This window comes from Malus sylvestris, chromosome 16, assembly GCF_916048215.2.
Source record: "Malus sylvestris chromosome 16, drMalSylv7.2, whole genome shotgun sequence".
In the NCBI taxonomy this organism is placed as follows: domain Eukaryota; kingdom Viridiplantae; phylum Streptophyta; class Magnoliopsida; order Rosales; family Rosaceae; genus Malus; species Malus sylvestris.
The window spans coordinates 13,923,296-13,943,144 of NC_062275.1; the positions used below are offsets into that span (position 1 = coordinate 13,923,296).

The 19,849-nt window shown below is 37.0% G+C and overlaps 4 protein-coding genes across 8 annotated transcripts; 3 read left to right on the plus strand and 1 right to left on the minus strand.

The window, feature by feature from the left end:
- Positions 1-590: 590 nt before the first annotated feature.
- Positions 591-5,024, plus strand: LOC126608111 (lipase-like). 4 transcript variants are annotated; one of them, XM_050275890.1, is made up of 11 exons: positions 591-753; positions 858-939; positions 1,865-1,944; positions 2,229-2,294; positions 2,373-2,420; positions 2,504-2,571; positions 2,790-2,862; positions 2,937-3,098; positions 3,466-3,660; positions 4,153-4,241; positions 4,430-5,024. In XM_050275890.1, the coding sequence occupies exons 2-11, from the start codon at positions 873-875 to the stop codon at positions 4,641-4,643; spliced, it is 1,062 nt and encodes a 353-aa protein (XP_050131847.1). In that variant the 5' UTR covers positions 591-753; positions 858-872; the 3' UTR covers positions 4,644-5,024. The 4 variants fall into 4 exon arrangements, with proteins under 4 accessions (XP_050131847.1, XP_050131846.1, XP_050131848.1 ...); XM_050275889.1 differs by having other exon boundaries at positions 598-782; positions 859-939; XM_050275891.1 differs by having other exon boundaries at positions 598-782; positions 870-939.
- A 455-nt stretch (positions 5,025-5,479) lies between these two features.
- Positions 5,480-6,950, minus strand: LOC126608112 (uncharacterized). 2 transcript variants are annotated; one of them, XM_050275894.1, is made up of 2 exons: positions 6,170-6,950; positions 5,480-5,887 (listed from the first exon to the last, which is right to left on the minus strand). In XM_050275894.1, the coding sequence occupies exons 1-2, from the start codon at positions 6,735-6,737 to the stop codon at positions 5,754-5,756; spliced, it is 702 nt and encodes a 233-aa protein (XP_050131851.1). In that variant the 5' UTR covers positions 6,738-6,950; the 3' UTR covers positions 5,480-5,753. The 2 variants fall into 2 exon arrangements, with proteins under 2 accessions (XP_050131851.1, XP_050131850.1); XM_050275893.1 differs by having other exon boundaries at positions 5,480-5,893; positions 6,170-6,948.
- Positions 6,951-11,609: 4,659 nt separating this feature from the next.
- Positions 11,610-14,508, plus strand: LOC126608018 (E3 ubiquitin-protein ligase MIEL1-like). The gene is made up of 12 exons (XM_050275763.1): positions 11,610-11,925; positions 12,032-12,119; positions 12,210-12,266; positions 12,456-12,488; positions 12,591-12,668; positions 12,852-12,895; positions 13,005-13,045; positions 13,376-13,458; positions 13,555-13,646; positions 13,731-13,800; positions 13,929-13,970; positions 14,122-14,508. Exons 1-12 carry the CDS (start codon positions 11,876-11,878, stop codon positions 14,245-14,247), a joined length of 804 nt encoding a protein of 267 aa, XP_050131720.1. The 5' UTR covers positions 11,610-11,875; the 3' UTR covers positions 14,248-14,508.
- An 886-nt stretch (positions 14,509-15,394) lies between these two features.
- On the plus strand, positions 15,395-19,074 carry LOC126608017 (uncharacterized). The gene is made up of 11 exons (XM_050275762.1): positions 15,395-15,738; positions 16,128-16,238; positions 16,323-16,477; positions 16,565-16,658; positions 16,750-16,820; positions 16,905-17,011; positions 17,189-17,310; positions 17,489-17,577; positions 18,035-18,094; positions 18,432-18,536; positions 18,650-19,074. The coding sequence occupies exons 1-11, from the start codon at positions 15,567-15,569 to the stop codon at positions 18,767-18,769; spliced, it is 1,206 nt and encodes a 401-aa protein (XP_050131719.1). The 5' UTR covers positions 15,395-15,566; the 3' UTR covers positions 18,770-19,074.
- Positions 19,075-19,849: the final 775 nt, after the last annotated feature.

Sequence of the window (19,849 nt, forward strand, 5' to 3'; positions counted from 1 at the left end):
ATGCTGGGTTTTGGGCAAGTCTTCTTTAATTTGGCACCCTTGGGCTTTCCTTTATTTTAAGCCAAATGTTCAAATATTAACCCAAACAAAGTTTACATACCATCAAAAGAATTCAACATTTATTTCAAGGAAAATGATTTTTTTTTTTAAACAAACGATATTTCTATACTAAGGCGGAGAAGGTGGACTCACAATGAGTTAGCAATAATGTAGTTCAAATTCATTTTTGGTGAAAATCAAACATAAAACCTCTCAATTACAAGTGAAAATGAATAACAAATGGCTTTAAGAAAATAATTAGTAAGGGGAAAATGAAGAACAAATTGATGGCGTAGAGGAACAGTACGGAGGCAATATTCCTGTCATCCAAACCCTATCCTAATTCGAAATAATAAAATACACATCAGCACGTGCAATTCCACACGCTTCAAACACCGGCAACTTACCGTGACTACCCTCCAATAATGGCCCTATAAAACACATAGAGACAAAGATGGACGGTTGATAAACAGTGAAAATAAGGGTAGTTTAGGAAGTATACACAAAACAAACAAACCTCTCTCTTTCAGTTATTTATTTATTTTTCGCTTCTCAACCCCTTTTCTTGGGTCTTCCTCCGCGGTCTTACCACGTTGGCAACCACCACAGCAAGAGCTCCGAAACGGTGCGTTGTGGATCATACCACGATTGCACGGTCGTAAAATCCGCTTCAATCCGATAGTCTTTGGAGCTCCGAAGCCGCCGCCGGGTTGGGCTGAGTGGAGTGGGACCTCGTGACGGTGGTCGGTTTCTCTAATTTTCTGATTGCTTGCAACTAATTATTGCTGAATTGTGCCCTAAATTGTTTATTTCTGCTAGTTTTTGGTCAGGGCATGGAGAAAAGGAGATGGTTTGTATTGGTAATATTAACGTGGATGTTTGTTTTTTCTGCTGGAAGAGGTAAAATTTTCAACTTTTGCATCAAAAGTTTTATCTTTTATGTTTAATTAAATTTTAAGTTCATAGCGGTTGATTAGAGACTTTTTGTTGTGTATATGTAGAATCATAGATATTGTAATTGGGTTGAAGGGAAATTGATGGTTGGTGAAGAATTAATTCAGGAGACTCAATGGGTGATTCGAGGGCTCGTTTGAAAGTATATTTAAAATGATTGAAGGCGCTTTGAGAGAAGATGATTTAGCGTTCCAAACGAGCTCCGAGTCATTATTCTATTTTAGAAGTGATTTTAGAATAGCTAAGCAAACCAAAAACGCTTCTGACGAGGTTTGGTAAGAAAAGTTAAAAGTGCTTCCTGGAGTGGCGAAGCACTTGGATTTAAATAAATTTTTCCTAAATGCCTCTAATAAAAGCACTTCTAGCACAATTGCTTATGAATTGAAGTGCTTTCTAGAAATGTATTTCCAAATTGGTCTATGATAGCCTTTGCAACAATGTGGCACTTGGTGCGATGGCAAGTGCCTTCGCCCATGAGCGGTAGGTCTCGGGTTCGAGACTTGGGAGCAGCCTCTCCATAAATGGGGGTAAGGCTAGCCGACATTCACCTCTCCCAGACCCTGCGTAAAGCGGGAGCCTTGTGCACTGGGTACGACCTTATCACAGTTTACTAAAGGATATTTGGTATCAGTCTGTTAGGGACTAAACTAAAGAGGTTCTATATTCACGTTGGAGAAGGAAATACGTGATGCGAACTATACCATTATAAACTGGTTGTATATTGTGGATTCTTTGTGTATTTTTACGTCGGTTTTGTTTTTGCCTTGTTGGGGTGTGCAGAATTATAAATCAAAATAGTTGGAATCAGAATTTGGTTGTGTTGAACTCTTCGGACCCATTTTAACAGAGTAATTTCTTCTTACAAATGCAGAACTGAAGATTAAGCACAAGGATCATGGCCCCATATACAATCACACGCTTGCCACTATACTAGTGCGGTATGCTTCTACGGTAAGTTTCATCAAATATTTGCTTGTGTCACCATTTATGGGGATTTATTGGAAACATCTAGCCTCACCATTTCTCTTGCAAATCTTTACCATATGCTTTGTCAGTCTTGGTATGTTGTAATTGTGACATAGAAAAAGGTTGTTTTTGCGGAGTATTTAAATCTGTCTAGCTAAAGTGGAAATCAAACTATGGAGATTTTCTGGATTATATGTCAAGATTTGAACTATTAGTATGTACCTGCTATAAGGTCCGTCACAATTGAAATCAAATTTCTGCTTTTGTAGGTTTATGTGTCTGATTTGTCAGAGCTGTTTACTTGGACATGCTCATGCTGTAATGGTTTGATTAAGGTACTGAGACTTATCTGATTAATTTGAAATTCTTGTGCTTGAAAATTGTTGGCCTTATTTCTCCTTTCAATGGGACAGGGATTTGAAATGATAGAGATTATTGTTGACGTCCAGCATTGCTTACAGGTGCGATTTCATAGTTCAGCCTGGTTTTATGTGTTAAGGTTATTTCTTTGCTGCCTCTGTATGACATTGTCAACTTTGTCCAGGCTTTTGTTGGAGTGGCACAAGACCCGAATGCTATTATTATTGCATTTAGAGGGACTCAGGAACACAGGTGTGGGGCTAACGTTCTTATCATTCTCGATTAAAGTTTCTGCTGAATTATTTATTTGAGCCCAAACTATGGCATAGGTGAAGAGAAAATTGAAAAATACAATGATTAAGTACATGCGTTGCTTTTCCTTTAAATATAATTATATGTATCTCCATGGGCAATCTGATTTGCCCTTTTACCAGATTTTGTTGGTTAATGGATTTTCTTTATATGTACAGCATACAGAATTGGATTGAAGACTTATTTTGGAAACAACTTGATCTAGATTATCCTGGCATGCCTGATTCAATGGTATTGCAGTAAAGTTTCTCTACGTTGTTGCTGCTGGAATATATAGTATCAGTTCTCATTCTTTTTCTGTTTAGGTGCACCATGGGTTTTATAATGCTTACCATAACACGACCATACGCCCTGGAATTCTAAATGCTGTGGAAAGAGCCAGGGAATATTATGGAGATATTGGCATCATAGTTACAGGACATTCAATGGGAGGGGCAATGGCTTCATTTTGTGCTCTTGATCTAAGGGTAATCATAATTAAGCCGGTCTCCATTTTGGATGTTTCACTTTGCAAGATCTGTTTGAGTTTTTCTTGCACCACGATTCATCTTGTTTCGGTCTTCAGTATACCTTATCTTGTCAGAGCCTGACTTATGTGCTATAAAAACTTAGTTATTGCCAATTGCAATTTGACTGGTTTTTTTTCCTTTCATTTTAACTGATCAAGATATGTTAGTATATCAGCAACATTTCTTGAATGGCATAAAAGATTGAACTTATTCCAGAAGGGTATTTGAATTAGTTTAATTGCATTCACTGCTTGCTGAAATTGTCGTCTATTCTGGAATTGTTCTTCAAACCTGTAACATTGGATGTTTTTCCTTGAATTCCCAGGTCAATCAAAAAGAGAAAGATGTTCAGGTTATGACATTTGGACAACCTCGTATCGGTAATGCAGCTTTTGCATCATACTATAGCACACTTGTACCAAACACTTTACGAGTAACAAATTCACATGACATGGTGCCTCATTTGCCTCCATACTATACTTATTTTCCTCAGAAGACATACCACCACTTTCCACGAGAGGTATTCTCTTAGCTGACATTGCTGGATGCCTTGACTTTGAAGCCTTTAAGATCTATTAGAAAATAAACCGATTAAGTAGTTTCTTCTAGTAAATCTATTTGTGACCAAATTTTCAGTATTTTATGTTTTTTAGCCCACAGAGGTGGATTAGTTACACATTCACTTTGAAGCCTTTAAGATCAATCAGAAAATAAACTGATTAAGTAGTTTCTTGTAAAATGTCTGTTTGTGGCTAAGTTTTCAATATTTTATGCCCTTTATATACAGCCAATTATTTGTGAATAGCTTAAGATTATGTGAAATATTTGTAATTGATGAGAATATGATATCTGACTTACAATTTCTGGTCATATTTTGAATAGATGGATGAATATTAATGAATAGGACTCTTGATATACACTTGCACAAGGCATCATAACTTCGTATATTTATGACCTTTGTTTTGGAAGTTCCTTTCTCTTCAGACCATTGAGAGTCTTATTCTGATTCTAGGTGTGGCTTTATAACATTGGAGTTGAAAGTCTTGTTTACGAAGTTGAGAAAATCTGTGATGATTCAGGCGAGGACCCAACGTGCAGCAGGTAATCCAGTTTTCTACATTGTGATATAATTGGTAGTTGTCTCCTCAGTTCCTTTCTTTCATCATGTTCCGACACATAACAGCTCGCTAGTGCAGTCTTCTATGGTTAGAATAATAATAAAATAATGAAGTCAAAAAGAATAATCTGATCACAAAAATATGATATAAGTTTTTGAGACGTTTGTGCAGGTCAGTGAGTGGGAACAGCATTTCGGACCATTTAGTTTATTATGGCGTTGAATTAATGGCCAAGACTTGGAGACGGTGCAGAATTGTGATGGGTACTGGTGTAGAAGGGTACAGCAGAACAGATCTAGGAGGAAATTTTGTACTGTCCAGAGATCCTGCAACTTCTGTTCTCAAGTTGAATGCAGCACCAGATACTGGGGCAAAACCTCTGTAGAGTGTCGGTCATGTTTTCCCTTGGAAGAAATCTGAGAGAGGTCAGTTGTAGGTGTATGTCCCGGAAAAGCTGTTTCATTGTATGCCTAAAAGCTCTTGCTTTTCAGAAGCCATAGCTGATGAATATCGTGGGTTGGGACGGGGCTGCGGATGACTTGTGTATATATAAATGTGTTCATCTTCATTCTAATTGGGATATGAATGCTGACATTGTGTTACTTGTGTAAATATAATGTGTTCATCTTCAAACACTTAATGTATCTTTGGGCTCACCGGTAAAACTCAGTTGTCAACTCAGGAAAAATCTTAGGTGCAACCGGGTTTTATCGAAACGAGACCACATTGATGTAGCCCTGCACAATGACAGTACATTTCCATATCATTTCCAGTTGGTTTGATCAAGTAACCTACCAAGCTGGTACGGTGCTTTAATTTGATTGCACTGACACATTGACACTACACTACATCTTCATCCCTTATAACTCATGTGTAACCAAGTAAGGTGGTCCAAAATTCAAATGTCATTTCTGGTTCAAGCATAGGAAACCAACATAAAACGCCTTCTCGTCAAATTTTCTTCATCATTTTTACTGTAAGACGATATTTTAAACTAATCTAATTTATATAGTGGCAAATTATGCAAGGATGCTATAATGTCTTGAAGCTCTTTGTAACGTTGTAAAGTTTCTTTAACCTTTGCGCAGTTTCATAATGTTCTTCACCAACGATACGAGGTCGTTTCACATACTGACAAAGGCTAACTAGTCTAATCTACGTCTATTTAATACATTAATATTGAGTGTTAGAATTTGGTCTATAAAAGCGAAATTGGACAAATTTTGAAATAGAAAGCAATTCCAAGATTTCAACACACAGTACTACTACATATTCTCTGTCCAAATTACATGTTATATGAATAGCAAGATCAACTTTGTAGGACAGGAGCAGAAACCCAATAAAAACTCGGTGACTGATCAATTACAAACACAATCTAAGTGAGAAACTTTAGCTTTCCTAATTTAATTGCCCTTCGCACTTAGCTTGTCTTCTCATCCTTGGCTGGTGAATCGCCCGCATATTGTTCCTGCACTCGTGTACTTCTAGTTTCAGATTAATTCTTCGCTTCTTCAGCAGGGATTGAAGCTTTAGGTTCGGCGGCTTCAGCCACTTTGGCTTCAACAGTGGTTGTAACTACTGCTTCTGTTTTCTTCACCAAATTCTCCTCCGGTTTCTTTACGGGCTCTTCTGTACCTACACAATAACCAAATTAAATCAGCAGCAATACGTTAGACGGTTACATGCATGTTTCCAGACGTATGTTTATGTCAGACTATGCGTTTGCTTGATACGGTTGTAGCTAAATTCGACATGACCAATAGGTCAAGTTCATAGTCTGGCAAGAGAATGTTTCCGTTTAGAAATAAGACCTACTCGGCATTATCATGTATGCATGCAATCTTGCAAAGTGATCAACATAGTTTTACGTTAATGTTGTAATTAAACGATTTAACATTGTGGTTTACAAACCCGTTTTTTGTGGCTCAGCTACTAGAGCTTCTGTATCTGCAGGCAGATCCAATTCGTTATCATCCTCTGCAATATCATCATCTACCTTGAAGAAACTTCCCTTACTTCCATGGCGTGGAGTGTAATAGTCTGATGTCCCCGATCGTCCCTCAGAAATAATCCCATCAATTCCTTCCTCATCCAATTTCCTCGACGAAAAGAAACGATTCGGAGAGCCATGCGAAATCAATCTCTCCGCCGCCTCGTCATGCTCTTCTTTATTACCTTTTTCCAATACTTCCTTACCACCATCTTCTCCGTCCTTGTTGGTTACTTCTATGTCTTTCACATTCACATCATCACCCACCGCAGACGCCTCACCACCACCAACATTATTGGCAACCACATTGTTCTCCTCGACTTGTTCTTCTTGTTGTTGTTGCACCGTTGAGTTCGCTGCATTGTCATTGTTTTCTAGGACGGTTTCTATGTCCTTGCTCTTCTTGGAAGGTTCGACAACGCTCGATTTCTTGCGGCGGAGGATGGTGTTGCTGGTGGCAACCGCCAACTTTGATTCCCCGCAACCCATTTTTCAATATTTTGTGTGTTGTGAGGTCTCGAAGATGTAGAGATTGGGCAGAGGAGAGAACGAGACAAAAGAATTAATGCTCGAGCTCCCTTTAATAATATGGGGAAGAGAGAGATGTGAGAAATGGAAGAAATGGAAGAAATGGAAGCTGTTTTTTGTGTTTGATTTTGTTATTTGTTTGTGTTGGAGCTGTGGTTTGCATGGGTGTAATTTGCTGGCATGCAGGTGTGTACGTAGCTTATATAGAACCGTTTTATTCGTTGTGTTTCGAAGGTGGAGATGGATTTTATGTCTTGGCAGCTCATCATTATTAACACGTCAACGTTGCTTGGTGTATTTTACTTGCATATAAGCCGATCAGGGCCGGTTATGAGAATTTGGGGCCTTAGGCGAGTTTTTAAAGTGGAACTCTAGAGTTATCCGACTCCCGACCCTTTGTACTATGACATGTGTAAAAAAAATTTACTAAATACATAAAAAGTCTATTTCTACATCAAATATCTTTAAAAATCAATATTGCAAAAAAGAAAGATATACAAAGATTACTCAAATATTACTCGTCTCACATTTTTAGATGCAAATGCACTTATTAGGTTTACATAATCTAATTTTTCAACCAATTCAAACCAAAAGAGAAGTCCCTACCCAGTACGCCAAATTTCAATCGTTTTTCTATTGTTACAATGTTACTTATTACATTCAACAAATAAATGAAAGGTTGAATTACAAAGACAAAATCTTACAGCCAGGGAAAATACTAGAGTGAAGATGATAGTAATTTTCGTATACGCGCCTAGGCGGACGAGGCGGATTTAAATAATTTATTATATATATTATATAAACTAATTAATTTGAACATTAAATAATGTCATTTTTCAAAAAGGTGAGTTTTAGCCTTTTAGGTACATAATAAAGACATATATGATGTGATCTTAAAATAGGGTAATAAAATCCCATAAAAATAAACATAAAGGTGATATTTAAGAGAGAAGCAAAAAAGTAAAAATAAGATGGTGGGAACTATTTAAAAGGGAGAAGACATGCAGCTATAAAAAAAGATAGTGAGATCATCTTAAGTAAAATCGTGCAATTAAAATGATGTTGGGAATAAGGTTGTCTTCTTCCTCGCGTTAGGTCGACCCTGCGACAAAAGATTTCCAGATTCCAACGTTTACATGTAAACCTGCATAGCTCTGCCTAAAAGTTGGGGGCCCTTCCGAAGTGGAGGTCCTAGGCGGACGCCTACTCAGGCTACCCTCAGGGCCGGCCCTAAAGCAGATTCACTTGCCTTTTAACTTTCTAACACTTACAAATAATGTATTTTCATTGTATAAATTCATATATTTAAAAAGACAGTTAGCTAGGTTAGTAATTAGGAAACATTTAGTTTGGCAAAGTTGATGCATGCATTCAAAACTTTTTGCTAGGTTGGGTTCGGTTCATTCGGCTCGGTTGTTTTCCAAAATCCAAAATCAAACTGAAATTATTGTTCCGTTTGGTTTTTTTGGGTTTTTCCGGTTTGATTTGTGTTCGGTTTAGTTTTTTTTTTCAATTTGGATTGGTTTTGGTCGGTTTTTTTTTAATTTTAAAAAACCTATAAACTGCCTTTGCCCAGAAAAAAGAAATCTGGAATGGCAAACCTTAAGCCACGAAGGAACGAAGATGGGAAAATTACAGATAAAAAATAAAGATGGGATAGAAGGAAAAAACCGACTAAATCAAGCAAATCTGAATAATTTCGTTCAAGTTTAAAATAAAAAGTGTAATCCTGAACTGAAGCGAACCAAAACATAACTTAGAGAACATGAAACACTGGAAAATTGGTTTCTGCACTGGTTTTAGTTGAAATTGAACCACATCGTACCACTGGAAGTTAATTGGTTCGGTTGCAGTTTAAAGGTAAAACTTATTCAACCGAACCGTCCCACCCCTAAGTAAAAGGTTTTTGGGATGAGTTGAATTCTGTAATACATATTTTATATTTCTTAACTGTGGAATATACAGAAGAGCAAATCAACTGGAAAAATTGGGAAGAAAGAAGAAGAAAACTGAAAAACCAAATAACAAAACAAGACTTTCGTTTGGTAGTTTGAATGCGTTCATGTTAGACCAAAGGTTTAGAATCATAAACTGCAGAGGGAAATACACAATCTAAAAGAAGTCCAGGATTCACAATCACACATTTTGGCCAGATAGTAATATAAGGATATATTTGAAGTGAGACTATGAGAAAATCACTCTCATCGAAGTCCTATCATGCTTCGGCGTATGACACACATCAGAGGAATGAGCAGTTAAATGTGCGATCGAGGATCTAATGAATAAAAATTCGACGATTACAAATTTTAGTGTGTGTTATACAATTCACATACTTAAAAATCTCTATTACTTCTCATTTCCCTTTTCCGTATGAGAGCTTTTTCGGTGTACTTGAAACACAAAACAATATACAATGTGTTAGAATAAAACTAGAGACACTGAAAATTATACAATTCCTCTATCTGAGTAATGCTAGTGAGACCATCTATTTAAACCATATCTTGTAAACCATGTTTCGTGGTTGTTGATGATTGAATTATTACTTAAGTATTGATTAATATGCTATTTCCTATTAGCGACATATTGCATGGTTTGCAAATGTGATCTTAAAAATTAGTTCACTTAACATTACTCTTCTCCATTTATATTATAACACGTGACATATCGAATTGTATTTACTAATAGAGAAAAATCTCACCTCATATTTGAAGAGAGTTGCAAATTTTTTTGGGGACCGTTATGGCAGACATGAGGGAAGAAGACCAACCAAAATTGAGAAGTCCCACTTGAATGTTGTATGTATCTCAGGTTTCAATAACATCCATTGCAGAGACCCCTAAAATGGCTAAATATCATCAACAAACAAGATCAAATAGATGAGAAATTTTTCAGTGTGACTGTAATACGGGATGAGATACTATATGTTATTGTACAAATAATAAGATATGTGGGTTAAAAAAAATTAATAATTTAAATATTAAAATTTTTCATCATTTATATAAAAACACGTGGTATATTATTCGTATTTCAATCATAATAAAAAATTTGCATAAACAACTAGGGCAACTCTCTAGAACTTGGAAATGTACAAGAAAGAAGCAGTTTCAATTTCCCATAAATCTCTAATATAAAAAAAAAATTCCCATAAATCGCTAGATGCATGTGATGTCATGTCATCTCCACCTCATATTTTGTTTTAAATAATGAACATACAGTAGAGGCAGTTAATCTCAAATTCATGACAATATTAGCTTAATAAAAGAAGAATGTGGATTTTACCTCGTGCAATTTAGTGTTATGAATAACCGATTAATGACATATTGAGTTGAGCTAGTGTATGTGGAGTGATTTTTAGTCGTTAATGCATTATGAAATTTATTTGTATCAATCACAAATAGTAACGACAAATTGTAAGTATTTTAATTTAAACAAGATGAATAGGCTCTCAAAATTTTACGTTTTAATATTTCATAATCAAACGAACTTTCAAACGTTGATTAAGAATTCATCATGCACACTTCCTCCTTTATTTATTTCACTAATAAAATATACGATGAGGTTTTTGTAATGTCAATAGTAACTTGATAAAGTTTCTTCAGCGGTTGTGAATTATTGTTCCAAGAATGGAGCTAGATTGGCAATATTGTCCCACAATATCTTGACTAGAGTCGTATGAATTGAATTGGATAAGAAAAGTAATGGAGGTACAAAGTTTTATCAAGTAGCGTGAGAGAGACAAACAAACATGGGAGAAAAGCTACTCACTGCTTGCGTCTATATTAAAGCTGGTGACTGAGAGTGCTTTTTCTGTCAAACATTATTCTTCTCCAATTTTTGGTCTCCTATAATGTCTTTGTAAACTTTGCAATCGAGCAATATAAATTCTATTATGCTTCTGTGTATAACATGTATATTAGTATGATTAACAATTCAATAAACTAAATTCGGAGGCCAATGATCCCGGTTATGCTATACACGCGGATTCTTATTATAAAGTCTCATAAATCAATATTCATAAACATCTTCAATGGAGAGATGTGGATTTGAGATGTAAAAGTACAATCTCATAAAAAATTTTGAAATATAAATGTGAGTTCTATTCAATGAAAATGATGTGAATTTAAAATCCCGTTTACTTAAGTTCTAGGTTATTTCTTGCGAATGCATGAAGCAAGTGATAGTGAGGAATCTTAACTGCTTTTCTGTTATTAAATTTTAAGCCAGTAGTGAACGTTTAGACAAAATAAAAATTTCAATAGTTTGGATTACCGAGTAGTGTGATGACATTTATGCGTTAAATAATTAGTTGTTACGAAGGGAGCGAAATTAGTGTAGATCAAACATGCACCAGGATGCATATACGTGATTACTTTTCTTCATTATAGTAAAACGTTGTCTTCAATAATCCGATACTACTAAATAATAAAATTGTTTAAAAAACCAAACTACCTAATAAGCTGGACTACGAGAGACAAACTCGAAAAAAGAAAATAAAAAGAAAGTTGCTTGAATTTCAGTTCTGATTTCTTCATTCAAGGGGGTTCATTCCCCTTCTCCATGAAAAAGGGGAAGAGGGAGAAAGTGATGATATAATTAATAATTATGCCCAGCTGGTGTTTGTTAAAATGCCCATAGGAAAACAAGATTGATTGTTTTGGTCAGCCTGCCTCTCATTCTCTCCAATCCGATTCGCTCATCTAACGGCGCCTGTCCTTTTCTCCATCAACGTCCACCAGCCACTGCCAACCCCACCTTATCCTCTCTCTCTCTTCCTCTCCCTCTCCCTCTCCCATCTGTCTGTCCAAGTGGGTAGCAGCAAATGCAACCATGGCAACTCACAAAAAAAAAAAAAAAGTTTAGATCTTTTTTTCCCAAAACTCTTATTTCCCATTATTTTACAGCTTAATCCTTGAAAAAAAAGAAGAAAAATAATGACTTTTTTAATGGAAAGGCGATCCTTTACGTGATGGCTCTGGCTCTTTCTAATCGAGGACTCAAGACAAAGAGGCCAAGCCAACAGAGCCAACCCATCCTTCCCAAATCGGGAAACTTCCATTCATTCTTTAGCCTTCCCCTCTGCAATTCCTCCTCCAACTCTCATGGAAGGCTCAGCCAACGAACGTCTTGATTTTGGGAAGATGGGTTACGGGTAAACCACCATTTCGACCTTCCCCTGCTTCTTCATCCTCGAATTTCTGGTTCGCTTGCGAGAAATATGAATTGGGTTTCGTTTTTATGGCTGATTGTTTCTGCAGATGCAAGCATTACAGAAGAAGATGCCAGATTCGAGCTCCGTGCTGCAACGAGATCCATCCGTGCCGCCATTGTCACAACGAAGCCACGGTATTTGTCACGTTTAACTGTGAACAAGCATTTCATATTTCAATTCGTGACATTGGTGATTGGTCTGTAATATATGTTTGATATTCTCAGAGCATGTTGAGCAACCCCTTTGATCGGCATGAGCTTGTTCGCTACGATGTGAAACAAGTATGTGACATTATATTATACCCTCTGTTTGTGGTTTATGTCATTTTTTCGAAAAAGAAGGATTCGAACACGGGTGCAATGAGGCTGGTTCAGTGCCCGGCCAACTGGCTGAACCCACATCTGCTTTTATAAATTGTGTCTTTACTTTTTTGAGTGTGCTCATTGTGTTTGTTTGTGTTGCTGTTTCAGGTTGTCTGTTCAGTTTGTGACACAGAGCAGCCGGTTTGTTTTCGTACTTTGTTGGTTGTAATCCAAATTAAAAGATGGAACAAAGAAAAATGTTGTCTTGGTTCTGATGCTCTTGAATATCTATGTTGATTTTAGGTTGCAAAAGTTTGTACAAACTGCGGCATCAGTATGGGGGAATACTTCTGTGACATTTGCAAATTCTATGATGATGATGTAAGTTAACTTCAATCTCAAATCTCAAAGTGAATTATCGGACCTGGAAATTTGACGAACAAATTTAGTTAAATGCCTGTTCTTTTGACCTTATTGGTTTATCTGGTAGTTGGTCTGTGATCTGTATATTTTGTTGATGGTTTGCTCCTTATTGAAGTAAACTTTTCTTTTTATGCGTTGCAGACCACGAAAGAACAGTTTCATTGTAATGATTGTGGGATCTGCAGGTTAGTACAATTTCAGTATTTATTTTCTTTTGCTACACGGTTCATTTTTGTCATATAATTTCGTGGCATTAAGGAATTTCTTTATCTGACTTTTCATATCGAAAAACAGAATCGGGGGTCGTGACAAATTCTTTCACTGCAAGAAATGTGGTATGTGCTTGCTTAGAATCATTATGCAAATATTATTTCTGAAATTGGGAACTTCCCTTCGTTAATGAACTTCTTGCTGTTAGTTATTCTTTAGATAAATGAAGTCTGTGCTTTTTAGTTTCACCGTTTAATTTCCTCAGATCTGTCTTTTGGATCATAGTGTTTCCAGGTCGAGTGCTAATTTAAGTTTTGGAAATCCAGTGTTGGGTTGCAGACTACCAATCATTGTTCAAACGCCGTTCGGATTTTATGACAGATTCTCATTTTTACTTTGTAACATTAATATTCTGGTAAGAGTCCAGAATATAATGATGCTTTATATATTTTCAGGGTCTTGCTATTCAATTCGCTTACGTGATAATCACTTGTGTGTGGAGAACTCCATGCGGCATCACTGCCCTATTTGTTACGAGGTTTGTGTTGATATGTCTGTTGTAGTTATACAATAGTAGGGGACCTTTGTCATGCCCTAACTAACAGTACATATTCTATCATATTGTGTTGTGTAGTTTCTTTTTGACTCTCTGAAAGACACTACTGTAATGAAATGCGGGCACACAATGCACCGCGAATGTTACAATGAAATGATGCAGCGTGACAAGTAAGCGGCTTCACTTTAATATCATTAGTTTACAAGTCAAAAGATGATTATTGATTCCCAACTCAAACTGATTAAACGATTCAGATATTGTTGTCCGATATGCTCCAAGTCAGTGATTGACATGTCCAGAACCTGGCAGAGAATTGACGAGGAGGTAGGCTTCTCAAGTTCAAGTTCAAAGTGTTTCGCAGTTAATTCACATTTTGCGTTGGTTCTTTAGTTATCTCAATTATGTGATGACAATGAAGATTTCATACTAATTAGTTGAATGCACACTGCCAGATAGAAGCAACCGTTATGCCTGAGGATTACCGGTATAAGAAGGTGCGTACTTTTTATCCATGTTCAGGCCTACCTATAAAAAACAATACCTCTGTGGTGTAAAATCCTGAATATCCATTTCCATGTAACATCATGCGTCACGAATTTGGAACCATTTACCAGTACAAGTCTAAGAATCAATGTTAATTCACAGGTATGGATCCTTTGCAATGACTGCAATGACACTACCGAAGTCTACTTCCACATAATTGGGCAGAAATGCAACCACTGCAACTCATACAACACACGCACGATTGCCCCTCCAGTTCTTCCTCAATGATATCATCGAGTCTGGTAGGTGCAGTGAAAGCTTGTACCATTGCATTATGATTCAAATGATTGGAATGTTGAAATGCGTCCATCGAACTTTTTCCCGGCAATTGTTCTTATTCTTCCAATTTATGTGGTTAAAACCCAGTTGATGGTGACTGTATGTGTCTTGGGTTGATGTAAACATTATATATACTGTAATTCAAGGGGGTGGTTTATGGACCAGTGAAAGATTTGCCACATGATAAAAACCATGCCCATCTTGCTTTCATCTGTTCACATTGCCTTGCTGTGTGTAGCAACGAATTAAATTTTCATACAAGCGATAAGGGGACGGGGAGTCGAACCCAAACGTCATGAACAAGTATGAATGTTCTTAACGAACTAAGCTACTAGTTACTTAGCGTTTAACAATTGAGTTTTTATTACCATGCAATCTGTGCAACGTTAGAGAGCCCAATTAATGCGTCAACTCATTTCCTGCCACTTCTTAGAGGGGTTGTGGGTCTGAGGTGGAATGTCACTATTTATGGATGAGTGAGCACACTAGAATAATTTACATAAAATAATGAGTCCGTCGTCAGTGTAGTATTCTGATCAAATAGTAAATTGATACGGAAGTTTCTTTTATTAGAGCGCATTTGATTTTGTTTGAGTAGTAATAACAGCTTCCTATACCTGTGTTCAAATTATATGTTATTGCATCGTAAAGCCCCACTTATTATGTAAGGGGGTTTTAACGAAAAGCTTGCTGTACTGTTTATATTAACGAAAAATCATATTTTTACACTAAAAATGATAGTGTTATCCATATATTAATTTTTACTTCTCACACATTACTCTCAATGTTCGATCGGCAGATTGAATGAATTGAAGAAGATCAATGGCTAAAAATTAACAAAGGTATGTGAGAAGTAAAAATAAGGTATAAATTTGCCATTATGTCTATATGTGTCAAACGATATCTTAATGAGTGATTAAAAAACGACCCAATTTGTTAACAGATTTTTAACAAATGATCCAAAAACGAACCAACTCGTAACGAATTGATCCAAAATCTGTTATTTCATGTCGCGGGTCGTGCAAGAAATTGATCAGCCTGATCAAAATTATGGGTGTGTAATATATGGCAATTAGCAACGAGCGAAGCTCCACATAAACAACTATGGACCGCCGTTGCACAAATACATTCTCCCCTCTCTTCAGCCCTCGCTTCCCTCTAAAACCCTGATCGTTCAATCAGTGTCTGGGCTTTAGCTCTTTCTCTCTGAAAACTCGCCGGCTTCACTCAGAGCCCCAAACTCGGCCTCGACTCGGTCCTCTAAAGCCATGCAAATGATCTCCAACACTCGCAGGCTCTCCAGAGCTTTCAAATCTCCCATTTTTATAAAATCCGCCGACCAATTTCTCTCCCCCGATGCCCGAGTCGTCGAAGCTCCCCTCACTTCTCTCCAATGGCGGAAACTAAGCGCCGGCTCTTCCCAAACTGCCTTGTTATCCGGTAATCTCAGCATTTGCTCATCGAATTCTCACTAGAAAATTTCAATTCTTTTGTGTTTTAATTGAAGTTTTGGTGCATTATGTTCTGTTTGGTTTCCGAGAAAATATCTGGAAAACAAAAGATGAACCTTTTTTTGGAACTGAGAAAATCTGAGCTTGAAAGGAGTAAAATTTTACTTTTTGACAATTTTTGTAGTTGGGGTTTCTTGCACTAGTTTAGATTCCGTTTGGTTGACAAGAAACCTGAGGAAATGAAAAGAACAGAAAATCTCAAGCTACGAAATAAGAGTCTTTTGTTGGGTCATTTTTCTTAGAATAGTGAACTAAGCAAACAAACTAATTCTATATGATCAAATCGATAATTTCATAATGAGATGCTGAATTATATAGGCATTACTTGCGGTCATCTTTTGCCGATGGAACAACGTGCAACATGTGCAGCGATGACATTGAGAGCACCCTTTTCTTCTGAAGCAAGTACCATCGAAGGTGGTTCCACAGGTTGTAGCTTTGCTTTGGCTGGAGTTGGTTAGGGTTGTTGTTTTAGTCCATTTGGTAATATCTGCTTTGCTTTGTTGGGTGCAGAGGTTGTGAAGGACCTGTATGATAAAATGCTGCAGTCTGTTAATATCAAACGATCAATGCCCCCTAATGCTTGGTTATGGTCATTGATTGAAAATTGCAAAAAGGAAGAAGATATTAAGCTTCTATTTGACATCTTGCAGAACCTTCGAAGATTTGTTAGTTCCTAAGTTTTTTGCTTGCATCTTACGAGTGAAGTGTAATTTGTTTCTGTTGGCAGTTGTATGATTTGGTTCTGATTGCAGAGACTGTCAAATCTTCGCATCCATTCTGATTTTAATTGCAACCTCTGCCGAGAGGTTACTAAGGCATGTGTTCGTGTGGGAGCTCTTGACTTTGGTATACTATTAATCTGATTCTTTGGCCTTAAGTTTGAGTTGTTACTAGGTCTACACTTTTGAGAAACCCATGCATGTATCTTACATTGCAGGAAAGAAGGCCTTGTGGAAACATAATGTGTATGGATTGGATCCTAGCATTGGATCTGCGCACCATTTACTGGTACCAATGAAATTGCACTTCGACTGTTTGGGTTTCTCTTGTACTTCATCTATGCAATAAATTCTTGCTGTAAATTGGATGCAGTTGTATGCTAAAGAACGCAATGATGCTAAACTTATGGTGGAAGTAATGAAACTTTTGAAGAGGAATGACTTACCCTTGCAACCTGGTACTGCAGATATTGTTTTCAGGTACCTAGGTTATAAACTAGGAGTGCCTCAGTAATGCTCTTCTTTCTTTTAAAACAATTGTTGTGAGAAATAAGATAATCATTATAAAAGTTTATAGCTTTCTATAGGGTTTTATTTTGTGGCTTTTGAATTGTTCTTAATATGATCTTAAATCCGTTTTGGGTTGACCATTTGCAGCATTTGTTACAATACCGATAATTGGCAGCTGATGTCAAAGTACTCAAAAAGGTTTGTCAAAGCTGGAGTAAAGCTACGTCAAACTGCTTTTGATTCATGGATGGATTTTGCTGCTAAAATAGGTCTCTTCAAAATCACAGTTCTCTTATATTTTATAATCCCAAATAATATTCCTTTTCTATTGTCATCCTCAGTCATGCCAGTACTTTAGGTTATGCTTTCTTTTGCTTCATATGAAAATTTTCCTGTTTTCTGGTATCCTGTTCATTATTTAAAGAATTTCTACTTTCTTGTTTGCAGGAGATGTTGAATCATTGTGGAAAGCTGAGAAGTTAAGATCTGAATCAATGAAGCAGCATACTGTTGCAAGTGGACTTTCATGTGCTAAGGTATTGAATTTGAACCTTACATACACAAACGCAAACACAAACACAAACACAAAACCAAAAACAAAAGTTGTTACCTATTTGTTAACATGACTTAAAATGGGTCCAGTTAAGCAATGGACTGGAGATGGAGGATTCTACTACCCTAAATGGAAGAGAACCACCCAAACCTGGTTATAACCAGTTAATTCACAGTCCTTGTATATCTGGTTAAACGGATTCTATGAAACTAGAACCAAGTAGCTCTTGGTCTGAGTGGTATTTCTTTTTCAATGGTGGAAAACTGAAAAGGTCCTTAAGTTCGAAACTGCTCCTCTTAAGAAGCAAATAAAATAAAATAAAGAGAACTTAAGTCGGAGCTTTGCCTCAGCATCTCCAGTTAGAGCTTTGTTGATTGGTTTCAAGTTTTCAGCCAACTCACCCTGGCTTTTTCATTTTTATTTTTCAAAATTCATTGCAGGGTTTTCTCTTAGAACGTAAGCCCGAGGAAGCTGCTTCCGTTATTCAAGTTCTAAATCAGGTTTGGTTACTCATGCTTTATACTTATATTAGGGAGAGAAAAGAACTTTTGAGGTTTTCATACCTAATTTAAATCCCAGTCTTTAGTGGAACTATAACGTATTTATACAGTACTAAGAAATCTCTGTTGAATGAATGAAGCTGCAATGCTAATTATCTGTCCACCCATTGATATATGTTTGGCATACAAAAAGGGAATAGTTTCTATATTGGTTTTTCATGAGGGTTGAGTTCCATTGTTAGCTACAGGGGGCAAAAATTTTGGTCAAACATGTTCCAATATGATCTTATTTTATGTTTTCCTATTTGCTGAGGCCATTGGGATTTCTCTATGCCAGATTTTACCTGATACAAAGAAGTCCAGCATCGTGGTTGAGCTTGAAAAGTTGGTTAGGGAGTGGCCCTTAGAAGTTATTAGGCGCCAGAAGGAAGAGGACAGAAAGGTATACCAGTTATGCAGTTGTTTTTGAAAAAAGAAAATTAGATACCTATACAGCTATGCTTGTTCAATAGTCGGTTTGAGAACTCAAGCTTACGTGGTTGTTCCCGTGTCCAGGCATTAGCTGCATCTTTAATCGCTGATATCCCTACAATGGTTAGTTCCCTATTAAACACGGGCTTACATGTGAGCGCAAACATTGAGGACCTAACCACCAAAGAAGGTATTCATTATTGAACTCCGGAGGGTAGAGCCTGAAAATCTGAAGCTGCACATGCCGTTTGTATCCTGTAAAAGAGAGATAACCACGTTTTTCTGCCTTGGTTGATGAGCATCCATCCCAATAACCCACTCTCCTTAGGAAGACACTCCCAGATTTCTCAATGGTGCGTTAGATTATAACAAATTTTGTTATGTCAGTCATTTGATTGTGTCATTTCTAATGTTTTCATGTTGAAACATGGTTTTGGTCTTGTGATATGGAAGGATATTTTGATAGTTTAATTTTACTCTCTAGCATTCTAGCTAGATCTTTTGAACAAGAGGATAGTTGGAAACTTATGGTAACATTTTTAGAATTTAAACATGCTATTAGAACATCTTAGAAATGTGAGGACCATTTCCCAGTTTTCCAATTTAAAGTGATTCTCTTCTCGTCTTCGGTCTGACTCAGTGTGCGTGAATCTAACTTAAGGTCTTCTTACTCCATTCTATGGTGATGATTGCAAAGTACATACTTGGATGGGTTTTCCTTTTGATAATGATTTGTTGGATGGCCACCATATGGCCGATGAATCTTCCCGATGGACGGCGTGGAGAGTATACTTTCCCATGTTTTACACGCCTGAGTACCGACTGCTAGAATTTGGCTAGTTCCAGTCATGAGCGCTCGTGTGTGAAATCTGATTGTTGATGCATCATCGCATTGTGGATCACACATGCATAAACTCGGAAATATTGCCCACATGCGTAGGCAGCCGGACGTAGCGTACATCTTACATAAAATTCCACGGGCAGGACCTTGGACATGGGTGTCTTATTATTTTATTCACTCACACCCTTGAAGCTTTTTCTCCATCTTCTTATGGCTATTTTTTCAAAGGTGAAACCATAACTTTTCCTGTGCCAAAAAAATGGTACCACATCCTCGATACTTTTCTTGGGATGCTGTTTCATCTCTTTCACACTTCACATTAGCTCGCAAATATATATGGTAATTCTATTCGACAAATGCTGAGGGATTCCACTTTGAGAGTCCCGTAGCATTCCTCAATTCGATCTCGTATGTTGGAATATGGCTGCTGCCTCTCTTTCCCA

Excerpts from the sequence above, each read along its gene's own strand:
- LOC126608112 (XM_050275893.1), bottom strand. The coding sequence starts at position 6,737 with ATGGGTTGCGGGGAATCAAAGTTGGCGGTTGCCACCAGCAACACCATC. Across the intron at positions 5,894-6,169 it reads AGCTGAGCCACAAAAAACGG|GTACAGAAGAGCCCGTAAAG; the intron begins GTTTGTAAACCA and ends GTTATTGTGTAG.
- LOC126608111 (XM_050275890.1), top strand. The coding sequence starts at position 873 with ATGGAGAAAAGGAGATGGTTTGTATTGGTAATATTAACGTGGATGTTT. Across the intron at positions 1,945-2,228 it reads TAGTGCGGTATGCTTCTACG|GTTTATGTGTCTGATTTGTC; the intron begins GTAAGTTTCATC and ends CTGCTTTTGTAG. Across the intron at positions 2,421-2,503 it reads ACGTCCAGCATTGCTTACAG|GCTTTTGTTGGAGTGGCACA; the intron begins GTGCGATTTCAT and ends AACTTTGTCCAG.
- LOC126608017 (XM_050275762.1), top strand. The coding sequence starts at position 15,567 with ATGCAAATGATCTCCAACACTCGCAGGCTCTCCAGAGCTTTCAAATCT. Across the intron at positions 16,659-16,749 it reads TGTGGGAGCTCTTGACTTTG|GAAAGAAGGCCTTGTGGAAA; the intron begins GTATACTATTAA and ends CTTACATTGCAG. Across the intron at positions 18,537-18,649 it reads AGAAGGAAGAGGACAGAAAG|GCATTAGCTGCATCTTTAAT; the intron begins GTATACCAGTTA and ends TCCCGTGTCCAG.
- LOC126608018 (XM_050275763.1), top strand. The coding sequence starts at position 11,876 with ATGGAAGGCTCAGCCAACGAACGTCTTGATTTTGGGAAGATGGGTTAC. Across the intron at positions 11,926-12,031 it reads TTTGGGAAGATGGGTTACGG|ATGCAAGCATTACAGAAGAA; the intron begins GTAAACCACCAT and ends TTGTTTCTGCAG. Across the intron at positions 12,267-12,455 it reads TTCGCTACGATGTGAAACAA|GTTGTCTGTTCAGTTTGTGA; the intron begins GTATGTGACATT and ends TTGCTGTTTCAG.